Genomic DNA, 21691 nt, shown 5'->3' with positions numbered 1-21691 from the left:
TTGCTGGGATTGCATGACATGGGATGGATCATTTGATAATTGCTCTTTTCTGTTCATTCCTTCTGAAGCACCTGCACAGGTCACTATCAGAAGACAGACCACTGGTCTGACCCAGCATGGACATTCTTGTGTTTCTGAGATGAAAGGCAATGGAAAGGTTTGAAGAATTTGTTATTTATGCCATCCACATTAACTTCTTAGTAGCACATTAGCTCAGTTAATAATAATATTATTTATAATATTTATATTAATATTTATATAGCAACCATGCCCAGTGGCCGCTGTTAGGTCCCATTGTGCTGGATACAATACAAACATATGAAGAGACTTAATTTTTTGTAATACCTCTAAAAAGAAAAAGAAATAAACCACAGAAGCAAAAATTAATGACCTACCCAAAAAAACAAAAATTAAATCCAAAAATGTCATATTACTCACCTAAGTTTTTATACATGACTACACAGTTTTCATCGTTGTTTGCAAAGTTGGGTTCATGTGCTGCCCATGCTAAGAAATTCACAGGGGTTCCATCCATCCAGCTTAAAAATCAGACAAAACAGAACCTATTTATGCATAAATTTATTTGCTTCCATGTTACAAAAATCATTTTGCAAAATGTTGAAGAAGTCTATCAACCATTTAGTTTAGAGTGCTTTACTTGTCCAACTTCCATTAACATTAAAAGTTGTGAGATTGCTAAAGACTTAACTGAGAAGAGAAAATATGTTTTATATATTTTTACTTTGATTATCCCTGTGTTTATTCTGTATCTCTAGATATACTAACTTTCTTTTTAAATATCTGGCTATATTTACCAATACACTCCAGCTGCATTGGCACAGGTCTGGTGATGCAAAGCAGACATAAACATAGCTTAGCTGCATTGCTAGAGCAGCAAAAGACAGTCCAAGTGTGTTGGCGAATATGGTTCATATTCTAGCTCCTTGTCGATTTTCTTCTGTTTTTTATTTTTCTGTAAACAATTGATTTATTTCAATTTATATAATGAATAATACAGAAAAAAACAGACTATGAAGATGTGATAAGGTGCATATTGTGATTTCTATGAAAAAGTCAACAGTTACCATCATATGAAACCTGAGATATGTTAATTATTTCCTATTTTAAATACAGGAAAAGACTGCAGTATTTCAGGCACCACAGTGTGGTAACTGGCCAAAAAGGAATATTATACATGGTGACCCCTCCAAGGAAGGAAGATATGGTACTAGGTACTTATATATAACTATGAACTTTGTTGAAAAGTAATGAGTGAGAAACAAACCTACTGTTTCTACAAAGGCACAGGCCTCGTGTTACAGCTGAGTTTGCCCCCGATTTGCGCAGTATTTTAATACACCTTTGTACCTCCCAATCCTGGGACCCAAGACAATTCTGAATGTAGACAAAGGGCCACTATGGAAGCTAGGGATCAGCATGGCACAGCAGAATCCAGACACTCCCATTTCCCCCAATCCAGGCTTTATCTCTAACATCACTTTTTCTATTCCTTCTGAGTAAAAGCTATTTTTTTAAAAAAATCATTTTTTCTTTTGAGTTAACTGGAGATATGTCTAAACTGAAATTGGATTGATCCAGTTCTATCGGTAGTCAAATTAAAAAAAAAAAAAAAAAAAAAATTTATACCTGGTAGAACTTCAAAACTCAGGGCTGTCTCTCCAATTAAAATCTTTTGGGATGCACTACTAATCTTAAAACAAATGGCAAAGTACAACTTTTCAAAATCCATCAGAACTACTGAACTTTAAAAAAAAATGGTTTCAAAGGGGTAGCCGTGTTAGTCTGTATCAGCAAAAACAATGAGGAGTCCTTGTGGCACCTAAGAGACTAACAAATTTATCACAAATAAATGAGTTAGTTTTTAAGGTGCCACAAGAACTCCTCATTGTTGTTGTTGTTGTTTTAAAAAATATATTAATGTTCTAATATTCTTAAGGAATTAATGGATTTGTAAGGGTTTAAGAGCCTGAGCCAACTCCCTCTGGAGTCAATGGAAAAACACTATTGACTTCAATGGAAATTTGTCTTCCATGAGGGCAGAATTTGGTCCTTTATCAATAGATAAACATTCTTTTAAATTCCTCAGTGGGGTTTTACTTTGTAAGATTCAGACCAATGGCGTAACCGAGTGCACAATTCAACTCAATTCCCCACCCCCACCCCACTATAGAAAATGTAAAGTAGCCATTATAGTGATCGATCATATAGAAATGCTATAATAAATAAGAAATGTGGGATTTTTCTAAAAATTTTGAATTAAATATGCTTGTGAACTGAGATCTTTATGCCAATATTTAATCCAGAATAAATTTTTACAACCCTCAGTAATGGAAACACTAAGGGGGACATTGTAGTCTCACTGAAGTCAATGGCAAAACAGTCTCAGTAACTTTGACGGGGCCACAATTTCACCCTAAAGTTCTCTGTAATCACAGCTTTGTCCAATACAAGACCTGTTACACTACAGTACATCTGACTAGCGTTGATGTTGCTTGTTTACTTACCTAACCTGTTTATCCAAACTCAGTTCTAAACCAATGAAATATGCATCTTCTTTGCCATTTTTCATGATCTAAAATAAAAAGATAAATCTTAAACACTTCCTCTTTATATATCAAAAATATTTTAGTGTAACTGCCTGGAGAGTGAGTTACAGGTTCCCCTCTGCGCTGAATCACAGAGGATATAAGTTGTTTCATCCCGCAGCAATTTTTAATTTAATTTTTTAGCTTAAGTCGTAGCAGCTCATGCTTTTAGCTCTGGAGGTACCCAGTTCAATCCCCAATATATTGACCAAGAGGGTGGCCATCACATGAGTACTTATTTCAGTTTCTTTTCAAAGTTGCTGGATTTAATACCTAAAGAAATTTCTAGTGACGGACATTCTCTCTCCTATGATTTGGATTAAATCCTTCACCTCCATTCATTATTACTCTTTAGTCAGTTGAGCAAAATTGTTATTTAATGAAAGTCTACCTTATAAGCACGTCTGATTTTATAAAATGGAGATCAGCTCATAGGCTACAGGAGAATTTACCCCAAATTTCCTAATCACTCAAGGTAAACAAGCTCTTCCCTGGGTCTCAATCTATGCCCCAAATTCTCACTTCCCTCTCAAGATTTTGCCAGTCATACAATGCTGAGAGATAGGGGACAAACCTGATGGTTGGCAATTCCACTTTTATTCTTCTCTCTCTCTCTCTCTCTCTCTCTCACACACACACACTCACACACACACAAGCTGAAATCAATAAGACCATGAGCTTTTGATTTTATCTGGAGTATTGCATTTAAGGTCTCCAGATCTCCAGGGTATTTTGAAGTTGTCAAGCGACCTAGCAGCGCAGTAATTTCCTGCCCATCTTATCGGTGAAAACTTCCACTTTATTCAGTTCTTTTGAGACTGACAAGTGAAGCAGTGGCTAACTCTGGCAACTGTTATTTTGCAAAGCAATTTGGATCTTGTTAAAAATCTGATTTATAACCATAAATTGATTCAAATTAAAGTTTAAGATCAACCGGCAATTGCTAACACAATCCCTGTCTTGACTACTTTGCCAACTAAAGGCTTAATTCACCACTGCATTATTGCAGTTTTATGACAATGTAACTACATTGATTTTGCGGGCATAAAATTGGAACAACATAGTAGTGAATCAGGCTCTAAGGTGAAATATTCTGTGACCATGTTCACTGTACTAGATTACTAATTGCTGAAGCAAGACCTGGTTTGCTCACATATCTCCATAGCATCTTTCTTTCACTGTCACCCTCAATGACAACAAGATCTCCAAAATTCTTCTTGCAAAACTCCCGGCCTTTTTCCATGGGAACACTTTCTGTGCTGAAATAATACTGCTTGTCTTCTTGTATAATCCATCCATCATCTGTGATTTTATATTCTGTAAGGAAAATAATGAGACTATATTTATTGCCCCTCTCATACATATTATTCTCATTATAATTATTAAAATACATTACTAAAAAAACTCACTGGGACTAGGAGGCTCCGTTGGTTCAGGATTTACTTTTGCTCCTGTAAAATAAAATAAAACCACATGTAATACACCTCATAGCCATGTAGCACAACCTCCCCATCCCCCGCCCGTACTCAAGTTTATATAGTAAAGTTTAAAGAAAACATTTCTGCCCCAAAGCACTAGATTCCAGTCATTCTTTATATATACACAATACACTGTAAGTTACCTTTAAATGTGTGTCAGAATTGAATTAGAACGGTTTTGAGATGCATGGGGCACAGCAGATGCTTGTCCTGCTCTGCGAAAGCTTCTATGCCTCCTTTTTGTATTGATTTTATATACAAACTAGTATGTGCAGTGGAAGATAAGAGGCAGACTAGGAACAATCCATTAACAACTGTTACTAGGTTTAATATTTTTCAGATAAATTTTTGTCATTGAAAAAAGGCCTTTTCTCTCAAACAATTTTTGTTAAAAAAATTGATAACTTTTAAAACATTTTTCTATTCAGAAAATGTTATAAAAAACCATGATGACATTTTTCATTTACTGAAACTGGATTTTCAGAAAATGAAAGATGTTAACCATTTAGATAAGGTTTTTGATAAAATTTTCATTTGAAAAATGTTGTGAAAATATGCTTTACAACAGGTCCATTTCAAATCCTGTAAAATGAAAACAATTTTGAATTTTTTTGTGAAATTTTTCATTTCATGCATAGTACCAGCTGAAAAAAGAACTATCACAATATATTGCAGTGGAGTTTAACACTTTCCTGATAATTTCTCAGTAGCATAAAAGGCAGGCCACAGGTACTCTCTGAGCTTTGTTAAGTCATATCATGGATTTTCCTGGTCGCTGGCACTACAGAAAATGACTTTCCACTACACTTGATGTCTCTCTGTCTATGTCATCCTTTTTCAGTCATTTTCCTTGCTGAGTAAATAGAATCTCAAAAGTGTTAACCTTTTAGTGAAATTTCCTATTGAATTTCCCAGAAATTTCTTTACCAATCATAAGTGGATCTTTCTGGTCTAACTTTTTGCTCTCATTTATCTGAAATGTGACCTTCACTCTATGCTCTCCCTAAATAAAAGACTGTGATGAGGCAATTGCTGGAGCAGTCACTGAAATACTTCAAGTTCTAGAAGCAGCATAAATAGCTAATTTTAAGTTTCCTTGATTTGGAGCTTTTGGGGCTTGATGCCACAAGAAAACAGAATTCCTTAATAAAGGTGTCCTCATGCCAGCCATCCAAACTTTGAGTTCAACACATTCAGGACACATTTGTTAAGGTTATCCTAATTCTGGATATGTTTACCTGCTACCATAACTTTAAAGCTACTGACCTGGTTTTTTTCAAACTTCATTTGTTTTGAAGATTTCTGAGACCTAAAAATCAAACCATGTTTGAAGGAAATTGGTTCAGTAGCTGAAATAGAAAAATTCTACTGCATATGCACAGTGGCTTTAAAACTATGGAATTGATTTTCTTCAGTTTGGCTTGAAGAATCTCGGATCTCAAAATAGAGATGTGGAAAATAACCACAATTTACAATATCTAGCTTCAGTTATCTGGCCAAAAAAAGTCTAATTAGAACAAAGGAGAAACCAATTTTTCACATTTTAAAAACTCAAAAAAAAAAAAAAAAAAAAAAAAGATTGAATTGATCTGAGGATAAAAAACTTTCCAATAAATTTAAATCAAACCTCAGAAAATATTAATCCAAAAGGAATTTGTTGGAGAAAAGCATGAACAAAAGAAAACGGAAAATTTGAATTCAATTTGAAATTCAATCTTAAAGCTATCTGTGCCTGTTAGAATAAAATGAATGAAATTCAAGAATCACACTCCCTTTCTTAGGGCATGAAAAAGAATAAGGCAGACTCATGGACATAATACCAGGACACCCCTTAGATATTCTATATCTCTAAATTTAATGAAGACAGATTAATTAATTCCCTCACACTGTTCTTATTTCACTTCTTGTATGTGACATTCTGAAGGCAAAACTATTTTTTAAAATTAGACAAAAATATCATTTATGTTTTGTTTATTGTTCTTATTTAAAGGTGGAAGTAATTATACCTTTCTTTATTTCACAAATCCAGTCATATACATAGTCACAGTGCCTGTCATTCCATAACATGCTGGAATCTCCACTGAGTTCTACACAAAGTTCCATTCCTTGATAATTATTGGGTTCTCCATAGGCCCAGTTTGTATATATCATCTAAAGTGGAAATATAATTGTATTACTATTTTCTTCATAGAAAGAGATAGTAACTGCTCTGCAGCAGGAAAACCAGAAAGACCCAAGTTGGATTTCCAGTGTCAAGCTGGAAAATAAAGCTGGTCAGAAAAATGGAATTTCTATTCTGTGGAAAATTCTCAACATTTCAAAATGTGTTCACATTCTGAATTGGGATCAAAAGTTAAAATTTCTAAATTTCTTGCAGAATGGAAATTCAAATAAAACATTATTCAGAAACAACAAAGCATTTTGAGAACATCAAAATATTTTGTTTTGATAAGGTAAAATGTTTTGTTTTTATGATGTTGAAATATGATAATATATTAAATAAAATATAACATGAATATTTAATGCAGTATAAATAAAAACAAAATGAACTGAAACAAAATTGAAACAAGCAACAGAGGGTCCTGTGGCACCTTTGAGACTAACAGAAGTACTGGGAGCATAAGCTTTCGTGGGTAAGAACCTCACTTCTTCAGATGCAAGTAATGGAAATCTCCAGAGGCAGGTATAAATCAGTGTGGAGATAATGAGGTTAGTTCAATCAGGGAGGGTGAGGTGCTCTGCTAGCAGTTGAGGTGTGAACACCAAGGGAGGAGAAACTGTTTCTGTAGTTGGATAGCCATTCACAGTCTTTGTTTAATCCTGATCTGATGGTGTCAAATTTGCAAATGAACTGGAGCTCAGCAGTTTCTCTTTGGAGTCTGGTCCTGAAGTTTTTTTGCTGTAAGATGGCTACCTTTACATCTGCTATTGTGTGGCCAGGGAGGTTGAAGTGTTCTCCTACAGGTTTTTGTATATTGCCATTCCTGATATCTGACTTGTGTCCATTTATCCTCTTGCATAGTGACTGTCCAGTTTGGCCAATGTACATAGCAGAGGGGCATTGCTGGCATATGATGGCATATATAACATTGGTGGACATGCAGGTGAATGAACCGGTGATGTTGTAGCTGATCTGGTTAGGTCCTGTGATGGTGTTGCTGGTGTAGATATGTGGGCAGAGTTGGCATCGAGGTTTGTTGCATGGGTTGGTTCCTGAGTTAGAGTTGTTATGGTGCGGTGCGTGGTTGCTGGTGAGAATATGCTTAAGGTTGGCAGGTTGTCTGTGGGCGAGGACTGGCCTGCCTCCCAAGGTCTGTGAAAGTGAGGGATCATTGTCCAGGATGGGTTGTAGATCACTGATGATGCGTTGGAGAGGTTTAAGCTGAGGACTGTAGGTGATGGCCAGTGGAGTTCTATTGGTTTCTCTTCTGGGCCTTTCTTGTAGCAGGAGGCTTCTGGGTACACATCTGGCTCTGCTGATTTGTTTCTTTATTTCCTTGTGTGGGTATCGTAGTTTTGAGAATGCTTGGTGAAGATCTTGTAGGTGTTGGTCTCTGTCTGAGGGGTTGGAGCAGATGCGATTGTACCTCAGTGCTTGGCTGTAGACGATGGATCGTGTGGTGTGACCGGGGTGGAAGCTGGAGGCATGAAGGTAGGCGTAGCGGTCGGTGGGTTTTCGGTATAGGGTGGTGTTAATGTGGCCATCGTTTATTTGTATGGTGGTGTCCAGGAAGTGGACCTCCCGTGTAGATTGGTCCAGGCTGAGGTTGATGGTGGGGTGGAAGCTGTTGAAAGCATGGTGGAATTCTTCCAGGGCCTCCTTCCCATGGGTCCAGATGATGAAGATGTCATCAATATAGTGTAGGTAGAGAAGGGGCATGAGTGGACGAGAGCTGAGGAAGCGTTGTTCCAGGTCAGCCATAAGAAGAAGTGAGGTTCTTACCCACGAAAGCTTATGCTCCCAGTACTTCTGTTAGTCTCAAAGGTGCCACAGGACCCTCTGTTGCTTTTTACAGATTCAGACTAACACGGCTACCCCTCTGAAAATTGAAACAAAACATTTTACCTTATTGAAACAAAACAAAGAAGTCTAAATGATTCTTTTTAGAGAGACAAGGTGGGTGAGGTTATATCTTATATTGACCGAACTTCTGTTGATGAGAGAGAGAAGCTTTAGAGCTTACTCAGAGCTCTTCTTCGGATTCTTTTCAACATTTTTTCCAGCTAAAATTACATTGAAATCAAAATATAACCCACAAAATATTTAAATTTCAACAAAATCACATTTTCAAAATGAAAAATGTTCTGTTGAATTTCTTTTTTTTTTTTAAACCAGTTCTACTGGAAAATACCCACATAAAGCCAAATTCACTCCAGTTGCTTCAGTTTTACACCTTGGCTTCAACAGAGTTACACCGGCAAACAAGTAGTATGATCTATTGAGTGCGGAGCTCTGCAGGATCAGGTTCTAAATTAGCTCTGGAAAAGGTAAATTTACAAGACCTAAGCTATTTTCTGTTACGTTTTATTCATTTGAATTTTTACAAAACAGAAGGGTAAAGGGGCAGCAATCCATGGCTCTAGGTGTTACAGACAGTATTTTAAACTACCATTATTATATTTTACAACTACACCAATTTCACCAAGCCTTTATCACCAAAAATGGATAGGCAAAAAACAGACATTAAAAAAAATCTTCTTCCTTTAGGCAAGTCAGAGCAATTTTTCTTTTGTGACTATACCTCTGTGTATGTAGACTACCCTTATGATTATATTAGTCACTTTTATTCTTCATTTTTTATTTTAAACATATTTTACAATACAAAAAATAGTGTGTTGTATACAAAATCTGGCTACAGGATAGCTATTCATCAGCCTTGCACATGGCAGCTTAACATAAATATGATCAGGAATAAAATTATTTAAAAAAAAAAAAAAAAAAAAAAAGCATGAGGATTACAGAGTCAGAAAGAAAAAAAAATAATTGTGGAAAAACTAAATCACTCACTGGAGACCCATCACTCCAAGCAAATCCATCATCAGGATTCAAATAATATAAACCTATCCAGAATTTCTGATGATAGTATCCATTTTTCCTAAAACACAAGATATACAGACAGATTAAAGAAAAACAAGAGAAACATTTTTATATGAAATAAGTTTCAAAAATCTAAATCACACCAAGAAGTTTCATAAACTTTCTGTGAAAATACTCCTAAAATCGGTTGGAAACATACCTGAATATTGAGAATCTGTCATCCAATAATTTAAAATTAACTATTTACAAATGCTAGGATCATCTGTGGACTGGTAGATGGCACTGAAATACCGAGTCACATTTCTGTGTAGGAGAGGTCCCAAATGCTGAGTTACCATATACTGGCCCAGTGGAAAATTCTGATTGAAACAATGAGTGTGAGGACTTATCTACATGATAAAGTCTCACTGGTTTAACTTCAGGTGTGATTTTACTGTGACTGCGCTGCAGCAAGAAATTGTACAAATGGTATAAAGAGGAGAACAAAAAGTCAAGAACAAAGGGGGGTGGGGCTGGCTAGTAGGTATTTGGGAAAATTAACAAAGGTATTTAGGCATTTAATGATGCACATAGGTGCCTAGTGGGATTTTCAAAAGTTTCTAAATGAGTTAGACTTTCAATAAAAGTTAGGTATCTAACCTGCTTTGGTGCTGTTGAAAATCTTATTAAGTGCATACCTGCATCTTTAGGCAGCTAAATACCTTTTAAAAATTGGCCTCGTTGTCTGAGATTTAATAATAATAATATATGGAGATATACCTATCTCATAGAACTGGATGGGACCCCGAAAGGTCATCAAGTCCAGTTCCTGCCTTCACTAGCAGGACCAAATACTGATTTTGCCCCAGATGCCTAAGTGGCCCCCTCAAGGATTGAACTCACAACCCTGGGTTTAGCAAGCCAATGCTCAAACCACTGAGCTATCCAGTCAAACTGTTAACATTGACAACTTCCCTGTTGGGGTGTTTTGACTGGTTGTTTTTTTGTTGCTCTGGCCTTTTCCCCTCCAAGTTGGGGAGGGGCCGAATCAATGAAGTACTTTAACCTTATTGACCAACCCATCCATTCAGGACCTTTGACAGTCACATAATGAATCAGATCAAGACTACCATAAAATCCACATATCCCAGTCTTGGACTCAGCCCACTAGCTCACAGCTGCCCACACTCTGTTGGTTTTTCTTTTAATGAAGTTGGGGATGGGGTGAGGCACCCAAAACAACATCTCTCTCCTTAAGCACAGGAATACACACATATAATATACTTGTATTCGCATATACCAGAAGATATGCAGTTTGTATATCAGTATTTATAATGTAAATATATTGTTGGGGTTTTATTGCTATTTATTAATTTCAAAGGAATCAAATTGCATACAAACTGCCCTGCCCAATAAGGCCAACAACAGAACAGAAGCAGAAAAAGGGAACTTTTTATTTTAATCAGGTAAAAATGCAGGGGGGTTTGCATGTAAAATTTTTGAAAACCTCAAAGTTGTTTATTGCTGGATATATTATGCATAATGATCATTAAAGAAAGTAATGGTGGTAAAACAGTGTCCTAATAATCGAAAGTTAAAATGGTCTCTAAAATTGACTCTGGAAGGGGGGAGGGATAGCTCAGTGGTTTGAGCATTGGCCTGCTAAACCCAGCATTGTGAGTTCAGTCCTTGAGGGGGCCACTTAGGGATCTGGAGCAAAATCAGTACTTGGTCCTGCTAGAGAAGGCAGGGGGCTGACTCAATGACCTTTCAAGGTCCCTTCAAGTTCTAGGAGATGGGATATCTCCATTAATTTATTTATTTTATTTTAAGTTGCACACACACTTGCATTTCCACATGCTGTAAAGTAGAAGACTGAATAACTATCCTATCTGCATCCACTAAAGCCTGCTGACATCAATGATAAGGCTTTGACTTCAATGGCCTTTGAATCAGGTCCAGAGCTTTAACCTGCACATGCAAAATTTACAAGCATAATTTAAGGCCTCATTGAAAATTTGGCCAATAATACTTGATTTAGGTGTTTTGGAATACACGGGGATTGTTTTCAGAAGCTATTACTAGAAAAACCTGTTTTGTGATGTGCACGCTGCTTTTCTTAAAAAATACATTTGATCACATTGATAATGTATTACCCTATGTTATGAGTTCCTTTACTAGAGACCACATAATTGCACTGACATTCACTGCATAGGAGCAAAGCTATTTGAAATTGTTTCAACAACCTGGTTAGTTAGAGCTAGGGAACAATAAAAACCTTGACCAGTTTTATGTGAACATTTTCCTCCTTCATAAATTTTCATATGTTGTACCAAATTACCTCTGTGGCAATTTTATAAATTCCCAAATAATATGCAGGCAAAAGTACACCAATTCATTACACTTTTGGAATCCCTAACTGATTGTAAATATTACAATTCTAAAATATTTTAAATTGGATGACAAATATTGTACCAAAGTATAAATATTTTGCTGAAACCAACTATTGCAGGAAGGCTCAAAAGGCATTTATTTTTCTCATTTAATGGATAAAGTGAAAAAAATAACCATAATATAGATAGATACTCACGCTACGGAATGCCAAATAACATATTGTTCTTCTTTACCATTAATGGTGGCCAGATCTCCTCCTATTGCTCTACAATATTCTTGAGATTCCAACCATGATTTCTTTTGATCTCTTGCAAAAGGCTAATGAGAGTATATTTTACAATCAGAGATACACTATATGCATCATAGAATCAAAAAACATGATCTATTGCCCCTCTGGTATGGTGTCATACAATCTAACAAATCAAAAAGCAGACAGTATAAAATTTAAAATGTTTTATACAGATTACAGAATGCCTTGTACACAAAATCTGTTTCACTTTACATGCAAACATCTGAGCCACAGCTAGCAGAGGGCACTGGTGAGACTAACCTCTACTATAATACAAACAATGAGGAAAAATCAGTTTAAAATTTAATAGGAGTTAGAGATGTGGGAGAAGAAAAGTCAGGTTTGAACACCAGAGGTGAGAAGCGAGGGGAGCAGTTGCAAGCCTCTCTCGCCTATTGTTGTGTATTATTAAATAGTTGCTGGCATCTGCATTTCAGTGATGGGTGAGTGACCCCTACCTATAGCTTGTAAATCCTGTTTCAAGATGGAGAGAAAATGCAAACATGTCTAGTCTGCACGGAAGTCATTGTTTAAATTCTTCTTTTCACTTCTGTGTTTCAAATATGTACAGAGTCTATATTAATTCAGAATTATTTGCTGTACTTACTTTGAAGCAGAAACTAATACGATTATTTGAATCCCAACCTTCTGGGCATGTGGGGGCAGGAGTTGTTGTTGGAATAGGCGGAGGTGTCACTCCCTCAGCCCACTGTTTACAGAGAAATTTTGCCTTTTCCTCACATTTCACAACATCCCATAATCCACCAGCAATTCCAGTCCTCATGGCAACACAGCCTGACTTTCTTCCTTTATACATATAAAAAGAAATGAAAACCAAACTGTGTATCATCTAGAACTTCATGAACTTTGAGTTCTGTTCTGATATAAACGAATTATATTTCTGCACACATTCAAATGGATAATTTTTTCAACTCACAAAGGTCATTCAGTGAATTTAAGGGACATATATATCTAGTATACTTAGTCAGTACATATCATCCTGTTGCCTTTTAGTAGCTGGCCCTAGCAGCTTCACAACCTTTTAGTCTCTGACAACTACAGTTTTCCTCTGAACTCAAGTGGTAGAGGCCTGTGTTTTTGGTGCTATGTTCTCAGTTTTAACAGACCCCGGTTTTAATGTCCGTTTTGATAACTGCAGTGTCTGTATCTATGTAGCCCACAGTTCTTTCACACATGCCTTGTATGATTTACCAAAGCTAGTGGGCATTTTTCAACATGCATAAAAAGCATTTGAACATAAAGGCTAACCACAGTATCTTATGAAAAGTAATGCAGAATTTTGTTCACTATTGGCATAGCAAATGGTCAGCATGGTGTCTAGCAGCACCTAAGTCCTACTTAAACCCTATTTTCAGAACTTAAGGACTGCACAAGCCATTGGGCTGGCCTTCTGCAAAGGGGTGAATTACAACCACGCGGATGGAATCGAATCCATTGAAATATCCTCAGATAACAAAGTGATCTAAATAAATCTGGTGTTCAACAGAATAAGCTGTCCTAGGCACAGCCTGTTAGCAGGATGGCATGATATTTTCATATTAAAAAACAGGTTTTTAGGATGAACACTTAGGATGTCTTAGCTAATATTCACAAGGCTACTTTTCAATTCTATTTTTTTGGCCCCGCTCATTCAGTGCTAGGTTATCCCAAACTAACTATATAACTGTTTAGTGATATTCCCTCTGGTAACATACTGATTATGATGGGGTCAAGTACATCACAAGACACCTCATCCCCTATTTCCTATCTAGCATTCTCTCTAAGCTACCACACACTATGTACTCCATGTCAGCCCAGCCCCAACACTAACTCAGTCTTTCCCATTACAATGGCAAATCAGAACCGATTTCAATTTGAGCTTTTTCCAAGCTTGTATACAATCTCATTTCAACACTAACCAGCAGGCTAACATAATGCAGGCACACAGATCACTTACACCATTCACACCAAAGTAGCAAACCAAAATTCCTGACAATGATACCCTTCACCAAAGAAGCATCTGCAAACTGCCAACTGCTGTACAATCCAGCAGAGGATACAGAATGAATTGCTAAGGGAATTACAATTTTTTTTTGTCTAAACATTGAGTATTGCAGTGTGGCCCCTGTACTCCCCAACCAATATTGTAGTGCTATATATACCTGGCATTTCTGAATTCCAGTGCGTGAATAGGACTGCTTCCCCATTGGTCCACTTGAAAGTCCCCTTTTCTTGTATATTTGAAAGACCAATCCAAAAATATTTTTCAGGCCTCAGCCCAGTCAGACTAGTTAGAAAAGCTTGTTCGTATCTGCACAAAAAGAAGACAATAGTCAAATTGGTTTTAAATCAATATTTGTACACAGTATGTCATTATCATTTATATTACAAGAGTTATTAAATGAGTGGTTTAGGCATATTTATTTGTATAACACAACAGAATAAAGTGGAATCATTCACAGAGGACATATTTGGCATATTTTGAATTTGTAATTTCTCTCACCCCTTTCTTTCTGTAGAGTAAACAAAATTATATTCAGAAGGACTGAAGTAATGTGAACAAGTGAAGGGGAAGAAAGGCACCTAGTGTTATCTTGGTGGAATATAATCTTAATTCTAGAGAATTTACAGTAGTTCTATATTTTAAATATTTAGTGCTATATGCAAGACAGCAGTTTGGTGTTAAAATAACCACAAGTATCTACTCCAGATTAAGGGTCTGTCATACTACAGAAGAAGTAAACAAAAGTATGCAGTCTAGGATGGTATTGACAAAAACTAAAATTCACTACTTCAACTAACAATCATGAAAATCAAATCTGTTAACTAAGAACATCATATAAATAATGTGTGCTTATGGGGCTGGGAAGATGTAGAAATAAAAGTCAGCTATACTTAAAAGTCAGCAATACATAGAAGGCTCATTGGAAATACAATAGAGATGGGAGTCTTGCAAAATCAAAACATTTAAAAAAACATTTGCATATTTGTTATTGTTATTAGTTCCAAGACCAGATGAATTTGCTGTTAATTATTTGTATTACAGTTGTACCAGAAATGTGCTATGCAGTCATACACAAATATAGGAAAATACAATCTATGCCACGTAGAGTTTGCATACAGATCTACTAAGACACTACAGAAACAAATATGAGAAATTCTAAAGGACCCGTCGACCAAATATAAGTAAGTTCTGACTCCCCATAACCTACCCCTTCTGTGTTCCTCCAACATGTAATATTGGATATTGTATTTTACATAAGGAGATGATGCACACTGAAAGAACTGTGAAGGACTTTCAGATAGAAATCAACTCTGTTTGGTTAGTTTGCTCATGTTTTAGGATCCTCTTTATGGGGACTAGGAGCAATTTGATATCAAACAAACAAAAAATGTTTTTGATGTAATGGGCATGGATAGGCTACGTTGTAAAGCAAATGATTCCACAGGAACGAATTGAGGGCAGTGTGGCAGGACCATTCACACAAAGGCCTGTACAAACCTTGCAGGTTTTTCCCGCAGAGCGGGAATGGGTTGAATTGATGGTCCTTAAATATGCTCTAGGAGAATATTTATTACTTTATCACCATTTCTGGGGTTGATACTAGCATAGCAGACACCTTGCCTTATTTTCAGATGCTCCAGTTTCAGGAGCTGGCACCAGGAGCCAGCCAAGAAGCTGAGTGGATGCTGCTAGCGCTATGGAACCTTGGGTAGATGGTTATCAGAGTAGTGTGGAGATCAGCTGGCTGCGTTCAAATGGCAGAGCTATGAGACAAGTTTTAATGAATTCATGCAGTTACAGGAGTGGGAAGGCCAGTCAACAAATGGCCCAGATGATACTAAACTGCTCAAGGTAGTTAAGACCAAAGCAGACTGTGAAGAACTTCAAAAAGATCTCACAAAACTAATTGACTGGGCAACAAAATGTCAAATGAAATTTAATGTGGATAAATGTAAAGTAATGCACATGGGAAAAAAATAACCCAACTATACATACAATATGATGGGCGCTAATTTAGCTACAACAAATCAGGAAAAAGGTCTTGGAGTCATCATGGATAGTTCTCTGAAGACGTCCACGCAGTGTGCAGAGGTGGTCAAAAAAGCAAACAGGATGTTAGGAATCATTAAAAAAGGGATAGAAAATATGATGGAGAATATATTATTGCCCATATATAAATCGATGGTATGCCCATATCTTAAATACTGCATACAGATGTGGTCTCATCTCAAAAAAGATATACTGGAACTAGAAAAGGTTCAGAGAAGGGCAACTAAAATGATTAGGGGTTTGGAATGGGTCCCATATGAGGAGAGATTAAAGAGGCTAGGACTTTTCAGCTCGGAAAAGAGGAGACTAAGGGGGGATATGATAGAGGTATATAAAATCATGAGTGATGTGGAGAAAGTAGATAAGGAAAAGTTATTTACTTATTCCCATAATACAAGAACTAGGAGTCACCAAATGAAATTAATAGGCAGCAAGTTTAAAACTAATAAAGGAAGTTCTTCTTCACACAGCGCACAATCAACTTGTGGAACTCCTTACCTGAGGAGGTTGTGAAGGCTAGGACTATAACAGCGTTTAAAAGAGAACTGGATAAATTCATGGAAGTTAAGTCCATTAATGGCTATTAGCCATGATGGGTAAGGAATGGTGTCTCTAGCCTCTGTTTGTCAGAGGGTGGAGATGGATGGCAGGAGAGAGATCACTTGATCATTACCTGTTAGGTTCACTTCCTTTGGGACACCTGGCATTGGCCACTGTCGGTAGACAGGATACTGGGCTAGATGGACCTTTGGGCTGACCCAGTACGGCCATTCTTATGTTCTTATGTTCCATTACAGAGGAGCAGGTGCTGCAGTACATGGTGTCACTGGCAACCCGTCAACCGGTGTCCTCAACAATCTTGAGTAGCCTCCCAGCTGTTACGTTTGTCAGTGGACTAAATAATTATCCATATCCACGCAGCGGTTTTAACTCAAAGATTTCTGGTGGGGTGGTTGCATTCCAATGGCCCCAGGGAGGAGTCCTGTAGTCCTGCCACAGTTAACGTTCTCAGGGATCTAGGCAGTCTTGTTCAGAGCAGCATTCTTGATAGCAATTTTTTGTGCTTTCAGGATCAGCGAGCTAGTTCCTGGGTTCTGTAGGGGCTCTGCGGGAGGGAACTTGGAACTGTGTGACATACACTGGCAGGGACAAGCAGGGATATTAAACTTGCAACAGTCAATGACTGATCAAGGAGGCTGGGGAGAATCTGTTATTGTCTGGAAAGCCGGGAAGCCTGGTTCTGCTCCATGGAATTTGGTTGCCACTCATCCGGAACCAGGGCCACAACAGCAGCAGTACAGCTGTGTATGGGGGAAGAGGCAATTCGGACAACTGAGCACTGGCATTAGGAAGCTGTAGCGGGGGTGGGGGGGTCATCTGCTCCTGCCTTAAAAAGCTTAAAACAGCCCAGGAAGAGGGCTGTGACAGGGAAGAAAAAGCGGGGCTGATTGGGGAAAGCAGCCTCAGCTGGGGGCCATGCCCCAATCAGGCCGAGGCTGGTTTAATGAGAGCCCAGCTGGCCCTTATAAGAGAGGTAGAGCCAGAAGTCAGAGACAGATTCTCTCTAGCTTTGAGAGGGAGGGACCTGGCTGCAGGGAGCTGAGAAAAGGTACTTGGAGTGGAGCAGGGCTGGGGGAAGGCCAAGGGAGCTGGGGAGCTCCTGGCCTGGAAACCCCCCAGGCTGTGGCCTAGTGGAAGGCCAATTAGGTACTGGGGTTGCAGAGGGGCAGCCCATGGGTAGGCAGAGGCAGCAGGTCCAAACCCGCCTTGCCTATGATGAGTGGCTTTTACACAGCAGCCTGTCCCAGTAAGCGAGGGCTAGATAGTAACTGGCAGTAGCCCACGACTGAGGCAAGGTGGGGATAGAGGGTTGGGGGCAGCACCCCAAAGACAAGATCCTGGGAGGGACATGGGGGGACTGCGGCTTTGGGACACCAGCCTGCAGAGAGCGCTCCAGAGGCTGGAAATGCTAATTCCCTGAGACAATCAGCAGAAGGCGCCGCAGCAGTGAGTCGCGCACTGCGACAGAAGCATACAAAACATGTGTGTGACCTCAGGTGGTGAGTCAGTATTAATGTGTTGTGATTTCATTCCAGATGTTGGAATACCAGTCAAGCAGATGGTAGTGTGGATCTGTGGGCACAGGATTGTTTTCTATATGCATAGGCAGATGTCCTAGTAGCCTTGAGAGTTCGCAACTGGATCCCAGTGACGGGTTAGCCTGAGTTGGCACAGGAGGAGGAACATGTTATTGGACCAGCTGATGCCACTGTTGAACGTTGTGGGGACCCATCCGCAGTCAGCGATATAACAGTGGCACACCATGGAAAACACTATTGGGGATGTGTAAATGGGCTGAATTGATGCCCAAAAAGGGATTTGAGGCTGATCCTTCAATTTCTCCAGGAGAAAATACAAAAAGGTATGGTTGGACATACATTAACACATGGCTGGCAAAGAGTTGTGGAACACCACCTGGGTGGACAAGGCAAGGAGGATGCGAACAGGTTGGTGGCCAAATTCCTTGGGGTCATAAGAAGCTTGGCAATTTCACAACCTGGGGCACCAGAATTATTCAGGGAAGGTGGGGTTCCCCTGCCAGGCTTTGCTGCAGATTTGTTCTGGCTGATATAAAAGGGAGCATTAGGAGATGTCTGAGAACCCTATTGGGTTTGGGGTGAAGGCAGCCAAGCTAATTGCTGGCACCTCCTTGTGGCAGAAAGTATACAGTGACCAGATAAATGGCTTGGAAAAGGGCTTAAATGAATGGAACGGGGGAGGGGAAGGGTGGCTGGGGCTCCTATGACTGGTATGGCAGGGAGCCAACCCCCGTTTCTTGTAGCCCACCTTAACCCTCCTACAAGGCAGGGGGTGGATGGTAAGGTCCTGGCAATGAATTGGCTGGGGGACCTAGATGGAAAAAGAAGGGGAGCCCCCTGGGTAATTCCTGAATGAACATGGGGTTACCTGCACTATACGCTTACCTGCCAGGTAGCCCCAAACATCTAATAATAAAGTTGTGGCCTGATTAAAAGCATATCAGATGTCTCCTGTCCCTTTGGCATAGCCAGAAAATGCTCAGATGACTTTTTTTTTTTAAAGTCCAGCTCTACTCCAGAAAAAGTAACTACTAAAAATAGCCCCTTCTCACTCAGAAGATCTGCTTCCTGTGTGGGATTCAGAGCCCTAGCTATTTATTTGGCAACAAAAATAGGGTGTTTGTTTGTTTTTTGCTTTTTACTCTTGTAAGCTCTGCAGAGCCAACACGACTCAGACAGAGCAAATGTAATTCTATTTTTGTGTGTGTGCATCAGCAACAGAATTGTTTACTAATTTCCAGTCACTCACACCTATGCAACCTCACTGACAGGAATAGGTTTGCACAGATGTAAGTGAGGGACTAATTTGCTCTGCAGATCCTATATAATGGTGAATTCAAATTTCATGGCAGTCACCCATCTCTACAGTGGGCTGACCCACACCCTTGGATTTGGGCACCCACCCACCTACACACACGTTTTGAGAGGTTCGATATCCCATTCTAATTTTCTGCCTCAAGCCCGTCTCTGACTTTGCTGAACATTGGGTATTTTATTTTGATGATCTAGACCATTTAAGGATTTTGAGCCTTCTAAGGTCCTGTAAGCTGTCAGAACAGCAGCCTTTTCCATACCTGTTTTCAACAGTAGCTAGGGAAGCCTGGTTCCTTCCACACGTTTGATTGGCTTCATAAAATGATGCAAATGTACTTGCAATCATGTAACAATGAAAGCCATGTCTTTTCCATCCCTGTCAAAATAAATATTAGGCAATCACACAAGCTTGTTGGCAAATTGTGATGTAATACTCATTTCTATTCTGTTTTTTAAAAATTATATAGAATACAACGTTACTGCTAAACCATGGGGCAACCAACAAACAATAAGAATGAAGGGGTCACAATGTGAACAACAAGCAGAGATGGAAAATAAGTTAGCAAAATATTTCCTTGAAATAAGTAGAACATGGGAGTGTTTATTCAGCAGCGAAGTGCTGACTCAATTTTTCCTGTAGGGATATCTCTTTCGTAAAGGATGCTAAAAAAAACAAAAAAAATCAAAACTGAGCCAGTGCCGAGCTTCGGGTTATCTTTTCTTTGTCTGCTTATCCAACAGTGAAACTGCCTCAGTTATATGTACAGACTGGACAAGCAAAGTGGAATATTCTATCAGAAATTTGGATCTAGTTCAACACAAAAGCATTATGGGTCTTCAGAAGCACACAAGACCCAAAAATACTTGGATGTTAAATGTATAATACACATATATAAAAGTATCAACTATAAGACATACATTAATGAAAAACGGTAGACTCATAAAGCTACTTGGACTATAACAAAACCAAATACTTGCATCTCTGAGTCACATGTAGGCTACACAAAATTGTTGATAAATCTTTTATATCTCTTTATAACATACTGTTTCATGAAACAAAATGTCACATAGAATGATTTCTTAATAATGCTTCTGTTAAGTCTGTGCTCGCCCCTTCTCCCCAGCCTCAGGGTAGCATTATTTCACCTCAATAAACTTCAAGTTCAATCCTGCAAGGAGAACTTGATTCCAGGGCAGGAAAGTAATAATCTGCTACAGGAACTATAGGTTTGGGGTACTCCAAACAGAATTGTGAAGCATGGGCCAGAGGGCAGCTGGAAGCTAGATCTATTTACTCTTCCAGGTATACTATATGTCCTACACATTATGAAGACTGTGGAGGCCAGATGCTCCAGTGAGGCCAATACAGACCAATTTTTGGCTGTCCACCCTTAACCTCACAGTAATCTGGTTTGTATTTAATGTCTCAATTGTTCCATGCTTATTCAACTCACATAACTTATTTTGCACTTACTATTTGACAGCCTGGATCAATGATCTCCTCTTCTCCACTAGCTTCTGCCAAAGGTTTCCTTTTACAGATGTATGCAAGTTTCTTTTCACAAGCATGATCTGCCCAATATCCATCCTGAAAATCACATAAGGAGAGAAATTTATCAATCAAGTGGGCCTTATAGTCTTTCAACAATTTTTCATTAGTTCTTTAATGTTATTAATGTTCATGGATATTTATTTTTGTAGTGCTGTGAAAGGGGAAAACGTAGATCTGTGATTTATTTTAAATTATTCCTTCCAGTTCTAGGAGATTAAAAAAAAATGGAGATATCTTAACAATGGGTGTCCTACCAGATCATACCAATTGCTAAATGCATGCTATATCTCATTAAATGTAGATGTACAGAAATCATAAGCCCCTGGAATAGATAACTTATCAAAGAAGTGCTGACAAACTATGCTATAGTATTGTATATCCTATTGTTAGAATTAGTTTCCAACTTCCTCTTATCCATTATCCCCGAAGGTTATTAACTTTCTGCTAAGCTTATTGAGATCAGCCATATAAATATGAATGGATACGGGAAAATATTAAAACAGACAACACTACGATGAAGATAAAAAAAGCTCCTATTGAAATGTTGGAGCTCTGCCATGAAATGTGTTTGTCTCATTAAACGACATCTGTTTTCAGGATGTAGGCTGATGTGACAGGATAAAAAAAAAAGTACAGTATTCCTCTGCCAATGCTGTCAGTGGCAAATATGAAAATACATACATAATTTCATGTGTTTGTTTCCCCAGAGACAGACTTAAAAACCCATAAAAAGTGACCTAAGAGATTTTTAAGATATAAATGTATTCCAATATTAAGATCCTCTAGCTCAAGACGTGCCAAGACTAGAAGCAAGTGCTGAGATTTCTTTCATATTTCTTTAGTCCTAGGCCTAAGTGGTCTGCCATATATAAACCTTGTGCGGCTTTC

General features: G+C 38.4%; 1 protein-coding gene across 1 annotated transcript in view; it reads right to left on the bottom strand.

The window, feature by feature from the left end:
• LOC128832914 (macrophage mannose receptor 1-like) overlaps positions 1-21691 on the bottom strand; it is a 90780-nt gene that overhangs the window by 37109 nt on the left and 31980 nt on the right. The window contains exons 9-19 of the mRNA XM_054020619.1: positions 20726-20839; positions 19512-19627; positions 13947-14095; positions 12392-12591; positions 11692-11813; positions 9093-9180; positions 6091-6235; positions 4016-4057; positions 3760-3923; positions 2526-2593; positions 439-539 (exon numbers count right to left, since the gene is read on the bottom strand). Of these exons, the coding sequence (XP_053876594.1) occupies positions 439-539; positions 2526-2593; positions 3760-3923; positions 4016-4057; positions 6091-6235; positions 9093-9180; positions 11692-11813; positions 12392-12591; positions 13947-14095; positions 19512-19627; positions 20726-20839 (1309 nt within the window). The remainder of the gene's footprint in view (positions 1-438; positions 540-2525; positions 2594-3759; positions 3924-4015; positions 4058-6090; positions 6236-9092; positions 9181-11691; positions 11814-12391; positions 12592-13946; positions 14096-19511; positions 19628-20725; positions 20840-21691) is intronic.

This window comes from Malaclemys terrapin, chromosome 2 (genome assembly GCF_027887155.1).
Source record: "Malaclemys terrapin pileata isolate rMalTer1 chromosome 2, rMalTer1.hap1, whole genome shotgun sequence".
Taxonomy (NCBI): domain Eukaryota; kingdom Metazoa; phylum Chordata; order Testudines; family Emydidae; genus Malaclemys; species Malaclemys terrapin.
The sequence above is the reverse complement of the archived record's forward strand: the minus strand, read 5'-3'. Positions and strand labels throughout refer to the sequence as shown.